This window comes from Drosophila simulans, chromosome X (genome assembly GCF_016746395.2).
Source record: "Drosophila simulans strain w501 chromosome X, Prin_Dsim_3.1, whole genome shotgun sequence".
Lineage (NCBI taxonomy): Eukaryota > Metazoa > Arthropoda > Insecta > Diptera > Drosophilidae > Drosophila > Drosophila simulans.
In genome coordinates, this window is record NC_052525.2 from 15,942,918 (window position 1) to 15,965,543 (window position 22,626).

General features: G+C 41.6%; 2 protein-coding genes across 51 annotated transcripts in view; both read right to left on the minus strand.

Moving 5' to 3' along the window:
- Positions 1–22,626, minus strand: part of LOC6726141 (sodium channel protein para) — a 64,323-nt gene that overhangs the window by 40,384 nt on the left and 1,313 nt on the right. For 32 of the 50 annotated variants that reach the window (XM_039297694.2, XM_039297688.2, XM_039297695.2 and 29 more), the window contains exons 2-11: positions 18,643–18,731; positions 18,191–18,381; positions 15,385–15,417; positions 11,831–11,986; positions 11,517–11,722; positions 7,474–7,602; positions 4,348–4,439; positions 3,970–4,246; positions 3,544–3,853; positions 2,049–2,357 (exon numbers count right to left, since the gene is read on the minus strand). In XM_039297694.2, coding sequence (XP_039153628.1) covers positions 2,049–2,357; positions 3,544–3,853; positions 3,970–4,246; positions 4,348–4,439; positions 7,474–7,602; positions 11,517–11,722; positions 11,831–11,986; positions 15,385–15,417; positions 18,191–18,340 — 1,662 coding nt within the window. In that variant the 5' untranslated portion in view covers positions 18,341–18,381; positions 18,643–18,731. The remainder of the gene's footprint in view (positions 1–2,048; positions 2,358–3,543; positions 3,854–3,969; positions 4,247–4,347; positions 4,440–7,473; positions 7,603–11,516; positions 11,723–11,830; positions 11,987–15,384; positions 15,418–18,190; positions 18,382–18,642; positions 18,732–22,626) is intronic. The other 18 variants (XM_039297696.2, XM_039297693.2, XM_039297675.2 and 15 more) reach the window with 2 other exon arrangements.
- Positions 19,548–21,935, minus strand: LOC6726142 (calnexin). The gene is made up of 2 exons (XM_016172481.3): positions 20,089–21,935; positions 19,548–20,019 (listed from the first exon to the last, which is right to left on the minus strand). The coding sequence occupies exons 1-2, from the start codon at positions 21,718–21,720 to the stop codon at positions 19,753–19,755; spliced, it is 1,899 nt and encodes a 632-aa protein (XP_016039669.1). The 5' UTR covers positions 21,721–21,935; the 3' UTR covers positions 19,548–19,752.

Genomic DNA, 22,626 nt, shown 5'->3' on the forward strand with positions numbered 1-22,626 from the left:
CTTAAACGGAAAAGCCGAAAACTTTATGTTCAGCACCTGAGCGTTAGCTGCTCGATAAAGGGAACCGCTTACTATCGGTTATTGGCTATCGGTTATCGCAGAGATCCTCCAATTGCGCGCGTGTTTTGTGTAAGTGTAGCTGTGCTGAAAAGCAATCGCTTGCCATTTGCCAAAAAATCCGTGTTTCGTGAGAGGTACATAACTAGCATAGCGATGAAGAGAAAAATCTATGGTTATCGCAATTGGTTATCGCTCGCCCGATAGGTACACTGGTCGATTGGACTCGATTCGTTTTGATTCAATTTAATTCTATTCAATCTGGTGCTACGAGCACAAGTGGCAACTTTCTCCAATCAATGGATTCTAATTTTCGGAAGTCGATTGTGGCGTGTGTCAACTGTTATAATTGTTATACATTTATAGATGCTATAACGGGAAATGTAACGTTCGATCAATGCATGCAATGGTTATGCAGCCACAGAAATTATCAAATCCGAAACTCTATCGTACAATATATCAACAAATATCAAAACGGAACATTAAACGAAATATCGGAACAGGAACTCAACATCAACTCAAAGAAACCATTGATCGGTGGCTATGGCCAGCGATCGAGAACAGTATGTACTCAACCGAAATCGAATCCAAAACAATAGTCGAAAATGAAGTCAAATCAAAAACCGAAAAAGCGCAGTGGTTTTTATATGGGTTCAAAGCCTTTAAGCGCAGGTCCAATAGTCAAGCCAAGCTGACGAATCTGAAGCCTATGATTTTTATTGGTTCCGTTAGCGTTGCAGAATGCGGTACGAAGCCAATTGTCAAAGCATCCATAACATATGTATATACTTTGATAAGGAGTTTTTGATGTTACCTAAAGCATTCCGAGCAATGACCCAAAATCGAAACGAATCGAAATGATAAGGAAAATTAAGAAATCAGTGGAAAGTAAGGACACAACTCAAAACAAATACAAATTTGAAGCTAGGCAAATGGAAAATCATTGTCAAAAGCTCCTACAATAGAACTGGAAAACTGTCTGGGAATCTATGTATATCCCGCCGACACTCACGCACACACAGGCACTCGCATGCACAAAACGAACGGAAATGATAGTGGAAAACTAAAACAGAAAAATAATTTAAGAGTTTGAGTAAGAGATATAGTTATAGATAGATAGAGATAGATAGGTAAAAAGGTCAAAGAACATACATACATATCGACACGCACTAACACTATATCCATATACAGGTATGAAAGGATTCAATATCTAGTTGCATGATCATACGGGTAAATTTATACAGCATATAAGGCACGAAATGTACGATCCAATCAAAAAAGGGAGAGATCTAACAAAATTATCAAACTAATCCAAAGAAAATCGACGAGAAACGATACAAAATGATAGGCGACAACTGGAACTCAGGTTCGATAACAATGCAATGGCAATGTAACGATAGCGGTAACGGTTACTATAACTGTAGCTTTTACTGTAGCTCTAACTTTATCGGTAGCGGCGACGCGATTAGTCGATAGCTCTTGGAGGGACTCGAAGCTGCAACGCAAGCTGAAAGTGGAGCCCAGTGATCGGTGATCGATAGGCAGCGATCGGAAGACAAGACCCTTGCAGGGGAGTCGATTAGAATAACGAAAACGCAACGGAAAAGCAACCTAACCGAGGCCAAAAGCAACTCAAGCCAACACATATGCATATATGTATGTATATAATAATCGGTGGCCCGTCGGGCCAACCAAACACAATTCAAGTACAGTTAACACATCTAGGTCTAACGACATTGGGTACAGTAGAGCCCAAAACGCAAAAAGCTAAACGGAAACGAAAGAAACGGAAAGCAGTATCGAAACGAATAGGATTTGTATGGAGAACGATAAACGAAACGAACACGGAAACGGAAACGGAAACTCGTCAAATGGAATCAAACTGAAAAGAAGGGAACGAAACGGAACGTTACGGAATGGAACGGAACACAAAAGACTGGAATGGAAAGGAAGGTAAAGAAAAATGCTGCGCCTGCGCTCGGAATACTTACCGTGCTCACTTTACGAACTTTGGTAGCTTGGTGTGCTGTGGTAGGTGCTGGTTGTCTTTGTATAACGCTCACCGACTCCGACTCCACCTCGACGCTCCGAATGGACATCTTCTCTTTGTTGTTGTCATCGTTGCCCTTCTCGCCGCCAACAAATAGCTCATAGCTGATGCAAGAATACGTCGGACTCTTGGCCATTTCCGGATGCAGTGCAGCCTCTTCGGCGGCAGCCGCATCCGCTGCTGCCTGAGCCTGCGCATTGGCCCGCTCCTCCAGCTTGGCCGCTTTGGCGGCGGCAGCTTCTTCCGCTTCCTACAACAATTGTGTATGGCAATTAGCGATTATGTACAGTCCCATCACTCCGCAATCTCACACATCCGGAGGATTGGATTTGGGGCTATTTGAGGGTAGGAATGGGACTTCTCAATGGGGGTTCGGAGTTTGGTACATTACGAAAAGCAAAACTACGACACTACTTTGATCGGTTATGGTTGATACATAAGTACACAGATCAAATGAAATCATACAGTAAGGTGCTGTGCTGGGTCGGTTTAGTTTTTGTTTCGGTATGGGATGGGTCGAGGGGTCAGGATTTTGGATATAGGGGTGGAACTTATTCGATACATATTTATATAGATATTTATATATATAGAGAGAGAGAGATAGTAAGTATAGGTTGTGAGTAATTTGATTTCTTCTTTTGTTATTTCCGTTAATCGTTTGTGACTAGTGACAGGATCGGAACTAATGGTGCACTAAAATCATAAGTAAGTACGAGTATATCTCCAAAGAGTTTACATACAAGATAAAATATATAAGTATACATGGAGAGATAGAAAAGGGCAAGTTCCAGGAACTTTGAAAGCTAAATGGTTCGTGATTAGGACCAGGTCCTATAACAGTTACTGGATGACAGTATCGGACGGAACCGAGCTCGACACTTTATACACAATGATTGAAAAGTACAGGATAGACAGAGTAGTTTTGATAAGATGTTGCGATAGTTTTAAGTTGATTAGTTGATTAAGTTTCATAGACAGTTAGCTAAAGCATACGATATTAGGGCATACGATATACGATACACGATATACATACGAGTAGTCGACTCAAATTCATATTCATACTCATAATCATATTGATATTGATATTGATATTGATATTCATATTGATATTGATATTCATATTCACATGGTACATACAAAAGAAAAAAGCAAGTCTGTTGTGGTTGCTGCTGTATTCGAGTCATTGGTACGGGTAGATATTCTCAATATTCGATCGAGTTCCGGCAACAATCGAAATTGAAATTATCTACCACAACTGTGCTAGTTGTGTATGGTACTTAGTACGGTATGGTAGTAGTTAGTGGTTCTGTACTGTACTGTTGTCTGTTCTTGTCCCACTGCGTAGCACTTGCTGCTGCAGTTGCAGTGGCAGTTGCAGCTGCAGTTGCTGTTGCTGTTGCAGTTGTCTGGGGCAGTTGGTCTGGGTGTCTACTTACACGTATCGCCTCCTCTTCGGCAGCCTCTTCTTCTTCGGCCTTCTTTTGCAATTCGTCATACGACATGGCAACAATGGCCAAAATCAAATTCACAAGATAGAATGAACCTAGGAAGATGATGACTATAAAGAACAGCATGTGCCATGGTCCGGCGGCGCGCAACACCAGCTGGTACAGGTCCTCCCAGAAGTCCTGTGTCATCAGCCGGAAGGCGGACAGGAAAGCCCATCCGAACGAATCGAAGCTGGTGTAGCCGTAATTCGGATTCGGACCAAACCCCTGCAGGCACACGTAGTCGTCGTCGCATTGCCTGGTATCGAATGGGATCGCATGGAAAGTAGATAGATCACAACAGAGTTTATAATCGATAAACGCAGCTATGCAGCATAGGATATCCATATCGGATGCAATCGATAATGCACTTACCCCGCACCGGATATATTGCCGCACAACGGAAATGAGATGCCCTCGTCCTCGGAGTACCAATTGGAGCTATTGCGATTGTGATAGTCCCAGTTCTCGTCGGTCAGATTGCCCCAGGAGCCGTCCAGCGGGAACTTCTTGATGCACTTCTGCGTGAGCACGCCCATGTAGATCTGTAGGCCCATCAACGCGAACACCGACAGGGAGAACATGGTCAGGATTATCACATCGCGCAGATTCTTCACCGATTCGATGACGGCGCCGACGATGGTCTTCAAGCCTGTTTGTGGAATATTTTATCGGGTGGATAGTGTTTATTCGATTAATGCATACGAATTTCGATAATTAAGTTAATATGCCTATCATATGCAGATTCCATACCTGGCACAATGGCTACGGTTTTAAGCGCTCGCAGCACCCTAAACGTTCGCAGGGCTGCTAGATTACCTAAATCTATACCCATGGTCACATAACTGCGGTTCGGGTATAGATCGTTGATTTGTTGGGGCAGCAGATACAGGTTGAGATACAGATACGGATATACACACAGAATGTCATCGAGTATTAGTAATTAGAGTGCTATAGGCATGCAATTAGTTTATTCAGTTTATTTATAGAATTTGCCTCGATTCGATTTGATTCGATTGCATTCGATATAATTACAAATGTTGTGGGTTCATTATTCGTTCGTTGTTCTTTACAAAGCAATTAAGGTAAATCAAACGAGTGAGTGTGCGTGTGTGTGTGTTTGTATGAATGAAAGGTATGCTTGTATGCCATAAAAAGCCCAAATGAATGCGAACTTTGACATATGCCCCCAAGCATAGGTACTAAAATAAATAAAGCTGCGACCGGGCCAAGTTTATTACACATTTTGTAAATTAGCTTCACCTGGCCCACTTCCCATTTCCCACTACATTGTGTCCCGCTCCCCCATATCCAGCGATCAATTTTCTTTCACCGTGGCTGGCCATAAAAAAGCATATTAATAGAGCCTGCTTAGCCCCCGCACCAGAAAGTGCTTCCCAGTGACCCGTCGTACGTCATCCTTTGGGAATTCTCGCTGCTAGTTGGAGAGTGGGTGGGTTACCTACGGCAAGTGCCACTAGCAACAGCGGTTCCATTTATTTTTCATGAATATTTATCGATTTGTCTGCCATTGCGTGCACTGCTGTCGTATAATTGACCATTTTTCGGATAAATATGAGAGGGCCAAAAGCAAAAATGTAATGAAAAAGTTGTGAGATCTTCCAACTAGATCAAAAGATTATTAACATTGCTTTAAATAATTGGGGATTCAAGGAGTATTACAAGTAATTCATACGTCATTGCCCTGCGTATACGTAATAAATTGCGTATACGCCAAGTTGGTCATACTTTTAGATGCAATTGCTTGAGAAATATATAACACGTATACGACAGCTTGCAAATTGGATAGGCAGTTCGATTTAACTGGCTGCAGACCCTATTTCTGGCTGAATCCGGGGCTTTTGCGGAAAGTGGCCTGCATTCGCCGCCAACTCTGGTGAAACTCTCCGTGAAAAAGGGGGGGAATGGAAAATGCAGAATGCTTTAAGCCGCGAGCTTTAAAATGTCGTGCCTGGCATTGACGAGCCAAGGCTGCGCGTCCTGGCGGCGCCACCAGCCAAATGTGCCGCACGACATAGTCACCTCCTCCTTGTCCCCGTTCTCCTCTTTCATTCCCCTCGTTGGCCACCCAGAAAAATAAAAAAAAAACAAGAAAAATAAGAAAAAAGTATGGCAAATAGACAGCTCCAATAAATGCTTAAAATGAAGCAGAAAGCAATGAAATGGAATTGTCACGAAACGACAAAAAGAACAAGGCAAAGCGGCAATCACAAATACAAAGAGCAAAAGAAGAGAGAAGAGAAGAAAAATATAAACCAAAAGCTGGGAAATGGAACAAAAATTAACTTGAGCGACCAAAAATTTGTTTATGGCATTTTTATGTGTGTGTGTGAGTGTGCCTGGAAAGTAATCGTAGAAAATCCAGTCATGTGCCATTGTATGAGTGTATGTATGTATGTGCGAGTATGAGAGTATTTGTATGAGTATGTGTGTGGTTGGGCGCGTCATTAGAAACGGCAAAAATAAATCAATAAAAATGCTCCGTTAACACGACTTTTTTTGTTTCCCCCATCGCGTGTAACGTGTATAATTCTATAGAATTTCTATGGCCATAGCTGCTTTTCTTGTGGCTGCCCCTCCTTCCTGTTTTTTTTTTTTACCGTTTTTATTATTTTCCAACTGCTGACTCTAATGAATGTAATTCCATTTGCTCTTTGGTTCTGCGGCTCCGTTCATTTTAATTCGGTTTGAGCTCTACTTTTGAATATTTCCGTTGGCCTCTCTACGCTTTGATTAATTCTGAAAATTCCCCTCTACATGTAGCCCTATTTATAAATAAATATAAATTTATTTTATTATTGCTTAGTCAGCCAGTAATTGCTGAGCTTACAAGGTGGATATGCATTTTACTTTGCAGTAAAAAAAAAAGGTATTAACTCTCAATACAATGAATTGATGAATGTAAGTATTGCCAGACTTGAATTTACTTTGGATATTCATTCTTTTAATTGAGAAATGCCGACACTTTTTTACGCCCCATGAGTTTTCTACGATTTTTTACTGCGCCTTTCGCGTATTTCGAGCTCATTTCTGACATTACAGATGCTGATAGGACACACAGCTGTCCCTTTGATTGCATTTAATGGACCAGAAGAATGTGCATGTATGCATATATGTCTGTAAATCGGTTAACGCCGCATTCAGCCTTGTTTTTTATGTATTTTTTTGTTCATTTTTTCGCTTTCATTGATTGACTCAACTTGATGCTGCTAATTGCGCGACTCCCACGCACACTTTTGCAAGTGTATGTGTATTGGTTGTGTGGACACGATTATGTTAATGAAGTGTGAACGTGTGGGTGTGTGAATGCTTTGCATAAATTGATAATAATAATAAATATTATATGCAAATAGCGCTAATTTGTAATCGGAAGTCAACTGACTGTAAACTCGCAACGGAAAATGAAATAAAAATTCATAAAACAGAAAACAGAAAACATGTCGTGGGAAAATGGGAAGAAAATTCGGGTTGAGTGGGCGGATAGGCCAGCTATTCAGATTCGTGTGACTACGGCTTTTACGATGGATGATTCAGTTACGATACCAATACGAAAGCAAATCTTAAGTCAAAGGCAACGCAAAAAACAAGAGCTGGTCCTTATAGATGATACATTGGTGCGAAAGATACTGCTGAGCACCAAAAACACTATCTTTATGGTTTCAAAGTGTTTAAAATTTCAATAAATTAATCTGATTGAAATAAATGACTTGTTTATGTAAGTATAATAGATACATGTATTTTTGGTGCCCAGGCAATATGCAATGGGTATTTGTAAGCGTGACATACGAATGGATGATAATTTATTATTCAATTGAATTAAGTAATATATAGTATTATATATAGGTTTATATAACTCACGCTAAAGCTATTACTACGAAGTCCAGCCAATTCCATGCATCTCTAAGATACGTAAACGGGCATAAAATGAAACCTCGTGCCATCACTTTAACAGCTGATTCAAATGTGTAGATTCCGGTGAATATCACCCTAAAAACGAATTGAATTTCGAAATGCAATTTGTTGTTGTCTTCTTGGCTTTTATGCACTTCAAATGTAGCTTGAAATGTTGATTTTTTTTATTTTTTTTGGTTAGACTGCCTTAGATGATGGGTCATCAACACAATTAATGAAAAAAAATACGTGAAGAACAGACACACAAAAACTAAAACCAATTGTTAAAGGTTGACCAAGAAAATAGATGTTTAACTGTTACACAGAAATCGAAAATCAAATATTGATTAAGAGTTAGTTGCATTGAGTGGTGGAAAAATTGCGCTTAAAAGTAGGCTACACTTCTTATGGCTCCCAATTTCGGTGCTCTCCACAATTCCATCCAACGTTGTTTTACCATTTGCATTTCGGATTGTCGCAGTGTTCCAAGGATATATGTATTCCGAAACTTCATAGTTACACGTACTCGTTAAAACTAACTTAAATGATTAGCCTAACCTTTGGCATCGGGTTGTGTGAATGATGCCACAACCCCAACCAGATAGTATCTGAATATGAGATTCACAAATTGCCTTTTCTATTGTCCTAGATTTATGTGCCTTACCACAACAGCCACGTCCACTCAACTAGCACTCCAAAGGGTCACACACACACACACGCACAGTTATGAAATACTTTTTCACAAAGTTTTGTTTAATATTTAGTAAATTAAGACAATAAATTGAATCTGCTATTCAAACCGAAGCGAATGCTACCTAAATGAGTTCCCAGAAGCGTACTTAGCGATTGAAATTAACCCATTATATTCCATAATCACAGCAACATTTCTTGGGTGCACAGGTACTGAAAGAAATGCCTTGCATTCCACATCAAAAGGACACTTGGCAAGTGCTCGAGCGTCCTAATTACTGAATTGCAGATGCAGATAGACAATTGTCAATGTCAATAATGGTTAATACTTAACCACCAACCGCTTGACGCTGCCTTTGTCTCTGTGTGCGTGTGCTTGTGCTTGTGCAAGGGATGCTGTTCGTGTGTGGGTGTCAGATCAATAGGCCGACCTTCGGCCAACTGGCCGACCCAGCCACGCCCCCTCCCTCCGCCTGCTCACCCTGCTCCGCCTGCTGTTATGCCCCCGCTGCCTGGTTAGCCATTTGACAGATTTCAGCCAGCATTTCAGACAGTGCTCGTTGTCCTTTGGGCGCCGCAACTAGTTTAAAGTCGCTGCAGGAGGGCTGCTGGGCGGTTTTATGGGTGGGGCTGGGACTGGGAATGCGTCTGACCTAGGCCCCAATGCCCGTGAAGGACACTTGAGCTGTGTTTTAATTGCAGGTATTATGTCTTTCTTAGGGGCCTACACAAGTGTGACCCCTGCACCGTAGAAAACAATGGAGCAAATGGTATGCAATGAGTGGGGCGAATCGCATTCCCAAAATCAGTTGGCTAGTATTTTAAGTCCATTTATAAATCATTATATATTGCCTTGAAACATTCCTAAACATAAAGATATGTTAGTCTATAAATTAAACAACTGATTCTATCTTCTTCTAAAATCAAGGACTTACTATTCATTTGGCTTCAATTTGATGCTAGTTAAAAAATTTCATTATAGAATATAAAATACTCTTCTAGTAGTTCTTGAATTCATTTTTCTCTCTGCATCTCTCTCTCTCTCTCTTGCTCTATCCACCTCGCTCTCTCTCTTTCTCTCTCGACCCACTTTGAGGAGGGTCCTTTGGTCCTTTCCATTTCTTTCTCTGGTTATTCCGCACATTCATACTTTCCCTTTTCCCGGTTTGTGTGTGTGTGTGTGTGTCCCAAGTTATGCAGCACCTGCCGTTTAGGCGCCCATCTCATCCCATACCATATCATACCATTCCATGCCATCCTATCTCATCCCCTATTTCCTGAATCCTCCAGTGCGTGCAACCCTTGGCCAAGTTCAAGTGGCGTTTCCGCTTGCACTTCCATCTGGCTAGCTGGCAGCCACCTGCTCCTCCTTATTCCTATGCCCAAAGTCATCCCTGGCCTGTCTTTAGTCTCTCTCTATCTTAGGGTGCTCGATTCTGATACCAAATCTGCGACAATAACTTTGATATCAGCTAGAAAAATGACGTAACTCTTTTCACTTTACATTTTGCTTTATTGGCGCTGTGCGCTCTCTTCAAAGCATTTTTGCTCGCTTGGCTTTCCTTAAGTTTTTCGCTAGATGTTACTATATAGTTTACCTATGTACAAGTTACGTCTACGTATACGCAATGTTTTTGAATTGTTGTTCTATGATAAACGACTTTTAGATGAGCACTAATCGAATCGATTCTAGCTAAATGTCAAATCGATTGGGAGTCGACTAAGTGAACAGAGAGAGAGAGACAAATGTCCTGCCAAGATATGGGAGTTCTATATATTTTTCTATTGATATATATCAACTGTTCTAAGGATATGAGTTTTCTAAGTCAGCTAATTACCACACAAATTCTACTTTACTTTTAACCCCAGAGCGAACTGCAAAAAGTACGATACGTACCCCTTATACAAAATGGTATATATTCTCTAAAACTAATTTCGATTATACGGGGGAGCTTAACTAACTAACTTTATATAGTTCTAAGATTACAATGATTTACATAGTTACGATGATCAAAACGAACTAAGTTCTTTTGCTAGTTTGGGATCTTTTGGGGTGTTTAGTTTACAATAAGGTTTACTTAATACATAATTGAGCAATTTACATAAGTTCTATCTATGGATATATATATAAATTCAAGTTGTATGATCTAAGCGTGTGTATAAGGTAAATATTAATAAACTAGGTAGCTAGGAATCAACTACGGAGCAAAGTTACTTCATTTACAAATGATATATCGATTGAATTCAATTCGAAACGTGAACAAACCAAAACCAACCAGCTCGACTGGTTCGGTCCCAGCTGGACCTCTACGAGTACCCGATGGCCGGGATCGGGATAGTCGGTTCTCGGAGGGATTTCGATTTTCGATTTGGATGCCCAACCGCGACTGGATGGACTAGCGTGGCAAATTTACAGTTGGAATGAGCAATTTGAATGGATCTGATTTGGAGATTGTTGGGACGCGAGTGGTGGCTCTATGATCGAGTTATCGAGTAGTTATCGAACGATCGATTATTGCAAAGTTACTCACGACAGAAACGAGTACGGATATGAGCATATACATCGATATATATATATATAAATAGTTATTAGACTGAAGTTAGGTATGTATGCAGTTTGATGCGATAGTGGTGTCATATCATACAAGAGCGGATGCACTCAACAGATCTCGATTCCCAATGGACTAGCCATCGTCGAGTGTTCGTACCACTACTTAAATGCATCATGATTTCAAGGTTCTCTTACTGGAAATGGCTTTAGCTACCTAGGAACTTTACTTTACTCGACATCGTTACCTTCGCCTGCGTCATAAAGATTGATTAGACAGTTAAATGGGTGGTTTTTTTTTACATATAGATATAGTACATAGTTTTGCATATCGATTGCACTTTGGTTTGTTGCTGTTTTTCGATTTCTTTTCGTTTGGCTTTTGTTGAAATCATAGAGGAAAGAAATTCAAGTTTGACCTAAATACACATCTGCATAAATATCGAAAAAGTTACATATATAGTTTTGTATAATATATCGTTTAAATATAGTTAGGTAAGTCGATTATATAGCACATAGGTATATAGATGTTTATATACTTATATGACTAGTACAGCGTATAATAACATTAGTTATAACAGATTCGTAAAAGAAAGACGAACCGAAAACGGAAATCAACCGAAATATGTTTCGAAAATCAAAGTTATCTAAGGGAAGGGAACCAAATCAAGTGTACCTTTGGGGTTGGGGGTTACACTTATATAGTATGTGGTCAGATAAATTAGATATATGGGTATGCATATAGGACGGCTGACTGACTCGGCGTACTTACTCAGTGGACTCAACCGTGGGCGTTGTCGGCATTATCATCAGGATGCAGTTGACGAGAATTGTGGTGATGATGAATAGGGAAAATAATGGATGCACTAGAATGTAAATGGCCACACGACGTATCGGATTGAATGGATCGAGCATCCACATTGCTTTTGATGCAGAAAAGCGAAAAATATCTTTTCCTTTGCTTACAACTACGAATGTCTGCAAGAGAGCGTTGATATATTGCGTGGGGTCAATATCAGGGGGTTATCGGCTGGGAGTCCCCCCCTTGGGGGAATCTAACAGATCACTTGGAGACGAAAAACTTACCAGTACATTGCTGTAGTAGGGATCGATATCCTCGAGAGGAGTGGAGGCCAATTCCGGCGGGAAGCTGCCCTGCAATCGAACAGGTATTGGCACACCCTGTTCAAGTGTAGGATCCGGTTGTGGACCTTCATCCTCGTCCTCGTCATCATATCGGATCTGCACAGAATGGTTTGGGCAACAATAGATTAGCAGGGACTTTCGTATAAAGTACGTAAAACACCATTATCACGCGGCACGACTGAGCCCCGAATTCAAAACTCAACTCAAAAACGGAATTGAAAGTATCGAAAATCATAAGAAGGTGGGCAACATCAATTTCAAGCGCTTTTGATTCGAATTGAAAAATTTCGTGATGGTTTCAGTTTTGCATATCATTTGAATTGTTTCTTTACATATATATTTATGTACATATATGCTATAAGGGTATTGATACAATATATATGTATAAAGTATATATACATGGTGATAGAGAAAGCACAAGGATGGGAGATAGTTTTGGGTTTTTGGGGTTCAGCAGATTCTGTTGGTATGCAAAAGTAACACCAAGTCGCTTCGACCAATATATCTGGGTTACACCTTTTTGGGCGCTTCATCATTTGAATCGTTTCTTTTATATTCCGATTCATCATTGTTTTTCCCTTTTGTCAGGTTCAAAGAAACGGATATCAAATGAAACGGAAATGTTCATGGAAACGGAAAAGGAAACTAAGGTAACCAGTGTTGAACAAGGTCACTTTCCAAGTGTGTCTGTGTGTGGAAATACATATGTGGCATGCTTTGACGAACTAAAAATTGTGTCCAGTGGGGGAAAACGATTAGCTAGAGTGCGAAAACACTAGACTATACTACTTTTTACGGCTTGGGAATGGGTCACAAAGAGAGGATCACAAGCAGGATTGTTGGGTGGATGGTACTCAATGTCGTATTGGGTTTCCCAATTTCGTTTCGTTTCGTTTCTGATTGCCCAGACAAACATTATTCTTGCATGTTCTGGCAACTTTTAATTGCCCCGCCATGCATATTGTATGACAATATTTGGCCCCAGTGACGACCGCCTTGGGTTCGTGGGTTACCATACGATACCACACCATGCCATACCATATACCTCTCTATCGATTTCGGTCAGACGCGCTAAGTCGCAACTGAAACGTATCGGTTTTACTTTCCATGGACGCGGAGAGAGAAAGTTTTTCATGCGCCATGCAACGTCAACCGCAAAGACATGCACACTTCTTAAGCACACGCACTTTCACACACTCACGTATGTATGTATGTATGTACACAAACACCCAGGCACACCTTTACAGAGATAGCAGGTGGGTTCTTGGAAAAGGTATCTTGGACTTGGAGCTGGGGTTCAGGTGGTTCTACATTATATCTGAAGCCAACTACAAATGATAGTTCAAACCGAAATGTAACCGAAGCTGATAAACCTTTTTTAATGATATTCATCTAACGCTAGGAATCAACTAACGCCCAAGATATTGCTGGGACATGGGGCTATTGGATGGAACTACATGCTTTGTGATCGGTTTGGGTTTTGGTTTTTAGTCCCAGCAATATATGAGGTGGGCCATTTTGATGGCCCTAGCTTCGATACGCAACCGAAGGCATCAGGCTGTGGCTGTCCTTGGATGAGATACTTTGAGTTACTGTGAGATACTTTGACATACTTTTAGTTACTTTGAGATACTTTGTCTGGCACTTACTCGATTCACCGCCCACAACTTACAGTACGCTGGCCATTGGTTGAGTCATCTGTTTGCTTGACTTCTCCTGCGTTATAGTTTCTGTTTTGTTTTAATTGGTTTTTATGTAATCGTCTCTATCGGTCGGAATTTATATACGAATTTCTAAAGCGTCGGTTCGTCGGATGCGGGGCAATGCAAAAATTTGCGCTTCTGGGAAATCTTTGCGGATTGCTCGCCGCATTGAAAATCATCAGACATCTGCATAGTATGGTCAAAAGAAACGAGTTGCTAGCCCTGCATCCCTAGATCCCTAGCACCTTGCACTTAATCATTGGGTTCGGAGCTGGATCTGGTTTTGGATCGGGTGGTTAAGTGTGTATATATATAGGCTTACATCTGCTCACATTGAGAACATCAAATAGTACGCATACACACACAAATTACTCAAGTATTAGCCGGCAAAAAACATATACAGATACACATATAGTAGATACGATTACGGATACACATAATTGGGATACTCTGTTTCGGTTTTTGGAGGGGCAGGGGACCTTGTTTCGCCATTAAAACATCTCGATGCACCCAAGCCAGGACATCATGCCGCATCTATGCGTGTGTATTAGTGTCTGTGTGTGTGTGTGAGTGTGTTAGCGGCTTTGATTCCTGCCTTTGGGGCCCAGGCCATTCGGTCCGGATTGCTAAGCTCCTTAGCCACTCGAGGCACTCAGTCATTTCGGAGGCTCCACCTCGATAAGTAATTGAAGCCCCCGAGCAGTGTCAATAACTATGGCAATGCCAAATGGCAAGCGGCGAACGACAAAGGGATATATACACATGTATCCTGAAGCGGTATTTTTATACAGCAATAGGTAAAGCATAAAGTTTGGGCTCCTCATCGGCGAGCCGAAGTACAATGAAGGTCCTTGCACGGAATCTGCTTTATAATTGTCGATAGAAAATGAGCGATGTAAGTTCAGAACAATAATTTCGAGGAGAATCCGTATCCTTAATACAGCTGATTATAAGAAAATCATATCTTTATCTTTATGTTAAATTAAGTTTAATTTAAGTATGTGCTTGGCACATATCCTGTACTAGATCCTAGGCAATAATCAAGTTTAAATGATACACAAATGCACAAATATCGGACTGACAATTTTATACGCAATGAAAAGAGCTCCTGCAAGGATCCATAAGCAAAAGCTGAGAAAAGCAATAAATTTGAAAGCGTATTTCCAGCTGCATTCTTATGTATTTTGTTGGTCTTTTTTTGAGGGTGAGCTTTTTTTGGGGTTTCTTTCGTTGATTTGCATTAAGCGACCCGGGCGGTGGTAAAGATATAGTACGGCAAAGATATAGTACGAGCTTACGATATACATAGATAGGCTACACTTATAGAACGGATACAAAGATACATACGTTGTAGATACTGGGTACGAAATTGGCAATATATAGATACATTTATATTGAATCTGGGGGCACACCAGTGTGTGTGGTGGTGGGACGGGGGTCTGGATCAAACTGGGCTAAGTGGCGTGGATTGGCTGGCTTGATTGGTAAGTTGCAGCAGTTGCACAAAGAAAACGAGGCAACAACAACGGAAAATGGCAACGGAAAATTGTTCGGCTAAAGGAAAACGATTTGTGGCAATAAAGTCTGAACTCAAAAAGGCACCAAAATAAGGTGAAATCATAAAACTTTTCCTTCGATTCAGATTAAGATTGAGATTCTCTCCCGAGGCGTGTGTGTGTGTGTGTGTGTGTGTGTGTGTGTGTGTTCTCAAAGGTCGGGGAGTGTTGGGTGGAAAATTGGTGGGTGGGTTGTTGGGTGGCTTCTAGTTTTTTGTTCTGAGCAAAATCTTACTTCTTTTTGTTTTTTCTTGCGACCATATTGCGGCTGAAAGAAGATTCGGATTTGGTATTTGGTTTAGGGCATTCATTACGAGCATTATCAAGTTCAAGTAAAAAGTAGCGTAGTAGTAGAGAAAAGTTCATGTTCGATTTGGATTTGGATTTTGATTTGGTATTTCGTAATTTGTTTTTGATTGCATTATGCAAGCGCCGAATTCGCATTTGTCATTCATTGTTGATCGTTTTTATACAGTATATTTATATTTATAATCATGGTAAAATTCATTTTTCATCCAGACAGCGGCGCGCAAAAGTTTCGTTGAGAGAGAGCGTTCAAAAAGTAGAGAGAAAGTTGTAAATGAAACGGAAGAAGAGTACACGAAAGAAAAAACAAACGGTAGAAAGTGGTTATGTAGGCGAGCAGTTTTCAGCAATATGTCAGGGGATAATACATATGGGATATCGTATACGATATCGGATACGATATAGGCTATCCCTAATAATTTCATTTGCGCATCCTCGCAATGCAAATATCAAGGATCATGAGTAGTGTATTCTGTATTCTGAATTGATTTATATAGCTAGTGTGGTTGAGTCTGTGTTGCATCTGTGACTGGGTGTTTTAAATGGAAGATCAGAGGTCAGAGAGGGACAGACATAGAGACAGAGACAGAGACAGAGACAGAGCCAAAGGCGAGGACAGAGACAGAGCTAGGTTTAAAGTTGAAATTTAAAAGTTGAAAGTTAGTTGAGGTGCGCATGGGCTAAGTCGTGGCTTTTCTATGTGTAGGTGACTTATGACAATGCGCTTGAATGGTTTTTACAAGATTTCATAGCAGGCAGCTTGAGGCTACGATCAGTTTGGGTCGATGATGCTATACTTTTTAATGGATCCATAATGGTACATATGCTCGTTGGCAATGGTGGTGCTTCAACTAAAAAAGTTGGCTTTTAAATTTCCAGTTTTTGCTTTGTTTCGTGGCTTACATACGATGAATAAAAGTTTGGTCCTTTGGCTTTGATTTTGAGTGATGTAGCAAATAGCTTTCTTGCCTTAACTTGTCCGAATTGTTATTGAAATAATATCACTTACGGCATCTGTTTCATTATTAGTTATTAATTTCCAAATGTTATTCGATTTCTTGTAAGCCTCCATCATAATAGTATTATATTTATATTATTTTCGACTCCATTTTTTTAAGTTCTTGATGATTCGGTTGTTAATGGTCTGAAGCTGAGTACTGGCAATAATGATTGGCAATAAGCACAGCTATCGAGTTTTGATACACGTATTCACAGGCGAGTTGACTATTTACAGGACAAGATACCTGAAGATTTGCTAAAGATTTGTGCTGAGACAAGGGTCATGGGTTTCATGGACATGGACATGGACGTAGACTTGGCCAGTGGTTTCTATACCCAAGCCGTTGAAGCTGCTTAAATGAAATCGAAAGAAATCGAAACGAAAATGAAGAATATAACTTAAGAATTTGTAGCCGTCGATAAGTAGAATACGATAACGATACGACAATGATAATGTAAAATCGTTTTGGGGTTGCTGGCATTGAAAATGATATATGTTTACGCAATAATACAAAACAATTGATTAGGTAATCGTAATTAGGATACACATTAGAACACATTACGAAGCCAATGGGTTACAGAAAACACAGTTCTTACTCTCAAATAGATAAAACAAGTAAACAAACCAACAAACGAACAAACATACAACGATTATATGGCAGGAAAGAATTTTACAGATTCGATAGTAATACGTTACGATATCGGTACGTACAGAGCATATAGGTAGTTGGATTGGTGGAGATTTTTGGGGTACATTATGCGGAATACAAAATACGAGTACATACAACCAAAGAAGTAAATCAGAAATCACTGTACTATTTTTAGACACTTTTACGTTTTGTAATTTTGTTGTAAATTAAAAAGGAAGAAAATAAAAGAATCGAAACGGAGGTCGGTGGGTGGACTTATGCTGTTCTAGTTTCAGGTACTTGAGTTCAGTTGCAATGAGGTTTTTAGCTACGATAAAAGTAGGTGAAATGCTGGCTGAGATTACGGAAAACAATAGACAGTAGACAGTATACAGTTGGTAGTTAATAGTAGAGGTCCAGTTAGATGGGTCAGAGAGAGAGAGAGAGATATGTAGAAAGAGATACATAAGATCTGCTTCGTTTGCATTTGGGTTTACGGATTGGATGGCGGGGCTCAAGCAGAGTGGATTAATGTGACGTGACTCTGAGATACGTATAACGAGATGGATTCGATGGATAGTAGCTGCATTTACAGAGGCGGATATGAGTTACTGAAGGGCTTTAAATGGGATATATAAAGAGAACTGTAGACACAGAGGCATTCGATATACAGATACGTATATGGAGGATGACTGCTTGTGGGTTGGATGGTTTCTTTTCATGTTGGTAACTTCGGGTGGATATGTATGTATGGTTAGTAAGTAGAACATATTCGAGTATTTGTTATATATGTATATTATATAAAATAGACGTTCAGGCTTAAGTTGAAGCACGAACATAAGCGCACAGTAGCGGCAATCGGTTATTGGTTATCGGCCATCGATGATCACTGATCTTTGATCGATCAGCGATCAGCATCGACCGTGTGGCATTCGATCTCAATTGGAAGTCAATTCACTTAGACGTAGTAGAGAGAGATACACATACTGATATGGTTACAGATACGTATACGGATACGGTTACAGATACTGATACAGATACAGAAAGAGTAGTAGAGTAGGCACACAAAATCGAGAAAGCTAAGCACATTCAGCTAGAAATAATTACCACCTCTCCCTCGGCTCTCTTTCTTTCCAGCTCCTTCTGCTTTTCATGTTCAGCGGCAATGCGTTGTTCGATTTGCACCAATGATTCGCGGGTAAAGGGACGGAACAAACTGCGTTCTTCCTCAGATATCGAGTCGGAATCTTCTGTCATTGTCTATGCGGCCAACGATGAGAGCCTTAGATTTCCAAGGCCTGCAAGAGAACAAAAGGAAGATATTATGTCTCGTGTACAGTACAGTACGCAAGTTCAACAAAAATCTAGGATATTTGGATAGCCACTAGGATATTTGTTCATGCATCTTCTGCTGCGAAGAAAGTGATTTATATGAATAAATATAAATAATAATATATAATATATATGCACTGCACATAACTACTTTTTGCCAACACTTAATGGGCCTTATACCTCCCACTTACAACTATTTTCTAGGGTATGCATGTGGTCTTACTTACATGAGGCACATGGATGTCGCCTGCTACATTAAAGCTACAACTATATCCGAGGCGCCATGTTCGATTAGCGCCCGCCGCTTAGCACGATGCTGCAAGTAAATGAAATGGGGAAAATGTAAAGCATTAGTTAGAGCCGCGCTATTAAAGTTAGTTATGGCATGGAGTAAGGGTGGAGACTTAAAGCTAGCGCATTGATCCCGCGGTGGAGAGTCGATGTCGAAACCTCAACAGCTGACTAATTGGATTACCGCAGGCGGCGATTCGCGTTAAATGAAATGCAATCAAAAGTGAAATGCAACAAACAAAAACAATGGCCAATCAATAAACCAGCCAGCACGCACACACACATACTTGCGTTTTTTTTTTTAATACAGCGACCTACGCAGAATTTAAAACGGGGAGTTGGGAAAAAGAAGGATTAACTGCATTAAAGGCTCAATTTATGCTTATGCGCTTATTTACGACCCTTACTTGTTTGGATAAATTTTATGTTTGACTTACTAAGATAGCTTTTTATAATATAAGTATACGGTGCAATTAGATGCATTACCAAGACACACCTTGGTTATTACTGGCAGTGGCCACCTCAGCACCCCATCGCACATGGCGTTCCACAGCAGTGGCTCGAGTACTGATCCTTGGGGCATTCAGCAGGTTACCCTATGCTCACGGGTCCCTTAGTTTACATAACATTTCCAGTGTATCGCGACTGCTTCTTCGCCTTTTACACTTAGCATTTGTAGCCCCAGCAAGTTAATGCTAATTTCCCTGGGATTTAAAAGTATGCTACGACCAGCGACAAGATCGTTCGTCGATTTGCGTAGCAAGTAGCTTTTGACATGCGGAAATTTGCTAGTTTTCAAACACTTTTCCCTTTCACACCAAATTCTTTTTTTTTTTAAATCCGATTTTATTTGGATTTTGATGTGTGTTTTTTTTTGTTTAATTCGTGTGTGTCTGTTTGTGGTATAGTGTGTGTGTGCAGTGTGCAGTGTGATGGAGATGTGGGCTGCCTTGGCGAAATCATAACATGTTTGAAATGTACGTGTGCTTGATCATTTGGTTGTTGGTGGTGTGCAACAGCTGGACTTGGGAATTCGATTTAGTTTCTTATATAGAGTTGCAGTGCTTATTTGTTTTTGCTTTCGGTGTCCATGGATTCTTTGGAATTGGTTCCAGAGTCTGTAATGTTCCTTCCTCCTCTTTGATAATGTCTAAAAAATAATTTTTCTTGTGACTAGCGGACAGCGGTGTGCTTTCCTTGATGGTATCGCCAGCGGCCCTTTCGTCGCACTCCTCTTCGTCGTCCTTCTGCTCCTCCTCGTCATCCTTCTGCTCCTTCTCCCCCTCCTCGTCATCCTTCTTCTCCTTCTCCTCCTCCTCGTCATCCTTCTTCTCCTTCTCCTCCTCCTTGTCATCCTTCTCCTTCTCCTCCTCCTTCTTTACCTCCTTCTCCTGCTCCTTCTCCTCTTTCTTCTCCTCCTCCTTCTCCTCCTCCTTTTCCTTCTCCTTCTCGCCCTTCTCCAACTTTTTCTCCTCCTTCTCGCCCTTCTCCAACTTTTCATCCTCCACGGCCCCGAGCTCATCATCGGGCTGAGGATCGTCTGTCTTCTTGGCCTCGGCAGCAGCCTTTCTGGCAGCCGCGACCTTACTCGGACCTAAACCAAATTTAGAGACGATGGTAAAGGCAACCGGCACCGCAATGGCACCCATGGCAATGCCCCAAATCACCTTATCCCCGATTGAGTTTAATTCACGATCGATGTAGAGACGCTTGATGTCGAAGCTGTTGGCGGCAACGTCAAGGGCCAACTGCACGTCGTCCGTGACGATCAGGTTGTCGAAGAGAATATCGCTGGACATGGCCCACAGCTCCAGACCCACAGCGCTGATTGGTGTCAGATCCTTAAAGAAGTCTGGATTGGCTATCTTCCTGGGGGCCCACTTGCCGTGGTAGTTGGGGTTCTTGATCATTGGTGCAAGCCACTTGCCCTTGTATTTGGGATTGGGGATGAGCGGAGTCTTCCACTTGCCACAGCCGGGAGCGTTCTTGCACACTGGGTTCTCCACCAGAGGAGCCTCCCACTCGCCATCGATTTCGTTATTCCAATCTTTTGGTTTGATGGCAGTTGGATCGAAAATCAAATCGGGCTCATCCTCTAGCCAGCCGTTTGGCATGACGGCCTCGGTATCGGGCAGCTGTGGTGGAGCATCCTCGTCCCAATCCTCGGGCTTGTGGGCAGCAGGGTCTGGGATCTTCTCTCGCTCATCCCACGATTCTGGCTTGAGGTCGTTGGGGTCATCTATCTCCGCCGCCGGGTTGACTGGTGGCTTGAAGTCGGTCAGCAGGGAACCCTCGTTGATGATCTTGTGGTCAATGCGAATCTCAAAGCTGTTATCGGGACGGACCACCAGCTGGTAGAGGTGGGGTAGCTTGTCCATGAATGCCCCTTCCAAAAGGTCTATTGGCTTACTGCAGTGCTTTTCGGTGATGGTGCCATTAATTGGATTGACGTGACGGAATATGAAGTGCATTTCCACATCTTCGCCGATCTTGTCCGGTCCGAACATGATGGTAAAGGGTGTCTTGTCATTGAAGGCATTTAGTTGCTCCGTATCTTTTCCGGCGGACAAAAGCTTCAGATACGAGCCGCCGCAGACCTGACCCTCCTGCCACGTAATCTCGTACTGCACCACCAGCGGCTTGCCCGACTTGAAATCGAACGGCTGGCGAAAGGGGGCGGCTATGGCCGCATTCTTGGCCTTCGACTTGAGCACCAGACCCAGATCGTTTGCCCACAAGATGCTCTGCGGCGACTCCCAGTTCCAGATGCCATCCCTCTCCGCCTGCGATAGCACCCACTTCTTCCTGGATGTCTGCACGTCGTCAAAGTTATCCGCGAAGTAAAACTTGTCGTCATCGATCACCGGGCTCTTGTAGGCCAGCTTCTCATCGCCATCGCTGGCGGCGGGCTCCTGCTGTCCATCCTGCACAGAGCCCTCCGACTCCGGGGCCAAATCGGCGGCTTTGAGCGCACCCAGCAGCAGCAAACTGACGAGGAGCATTTTCCACACCATCTTCACACACTCTTCGTTTGCTCGATTACTCAGAGTTGCAAAAGATATGAATTGACTGAATTGAGCCTTGCGTTTTTCAATATAGCGACGTTCGAAGAATTTCAAATGCGGACGATTTTAACACTCGAAGTTGAGAAAAATGGGACTTGACTGAACAGAGCCTTTTATGCGTATGACTTTACTGACGCCGCTGACTTGTTTGTATGAACTTTAGATTTGACTTACATAGTTAGCTTTTGAAATTAAAAGCAATAGGTAACATGATTAGGATTTTTAAAGAGTAGATAATGTTGTATACACTTCATTTGCTTGAAATGGTCTAACTCTACCTTCTACCTTCACTACAGAAATCGTGAGAATTGAATCTAGATTCGGTTACGGATGGTCCTGCGGTATTCGGATATTGGGCTTACATAAGCAGCCTCCGCTAAGGTCAAAGCACTCTTTTTCCATTTGCCAATCTGGCTGCGTGTGTGTATGTGTGTGCGCGCCAGTGTGTGTGTGTGTGTGTGTGTGTATCGAGCATAAAAGTAGGTCAGTTCGATATTTCGCCAAACTCACACACACACAGAGGCATGAAGCATAGGGTAGCGCTCTCACACACACACACACACACACACAGCGAAGCAGTGGATGTGCCAATATGAGCATATATTTATGTGTGTCTGTTTCCATTCATGACACTCGCAAAATCCTGCTTGCCGAATTAATTTTTTGGCCATTCGCTGGGTCGATGAGTCATGCGAAAAACCGCAAACAAGAATTGAAATAAAAAACAACCCGAGCCGGAATTTGTGTCAATATGCAAATGACACATGGCAAACACATGAGCGAAACGCAGAGCGTTTTCCTTAGCCAACCCACGGTATCGATTTGGCAATAGAACACAGAATATCTGCTACCCTA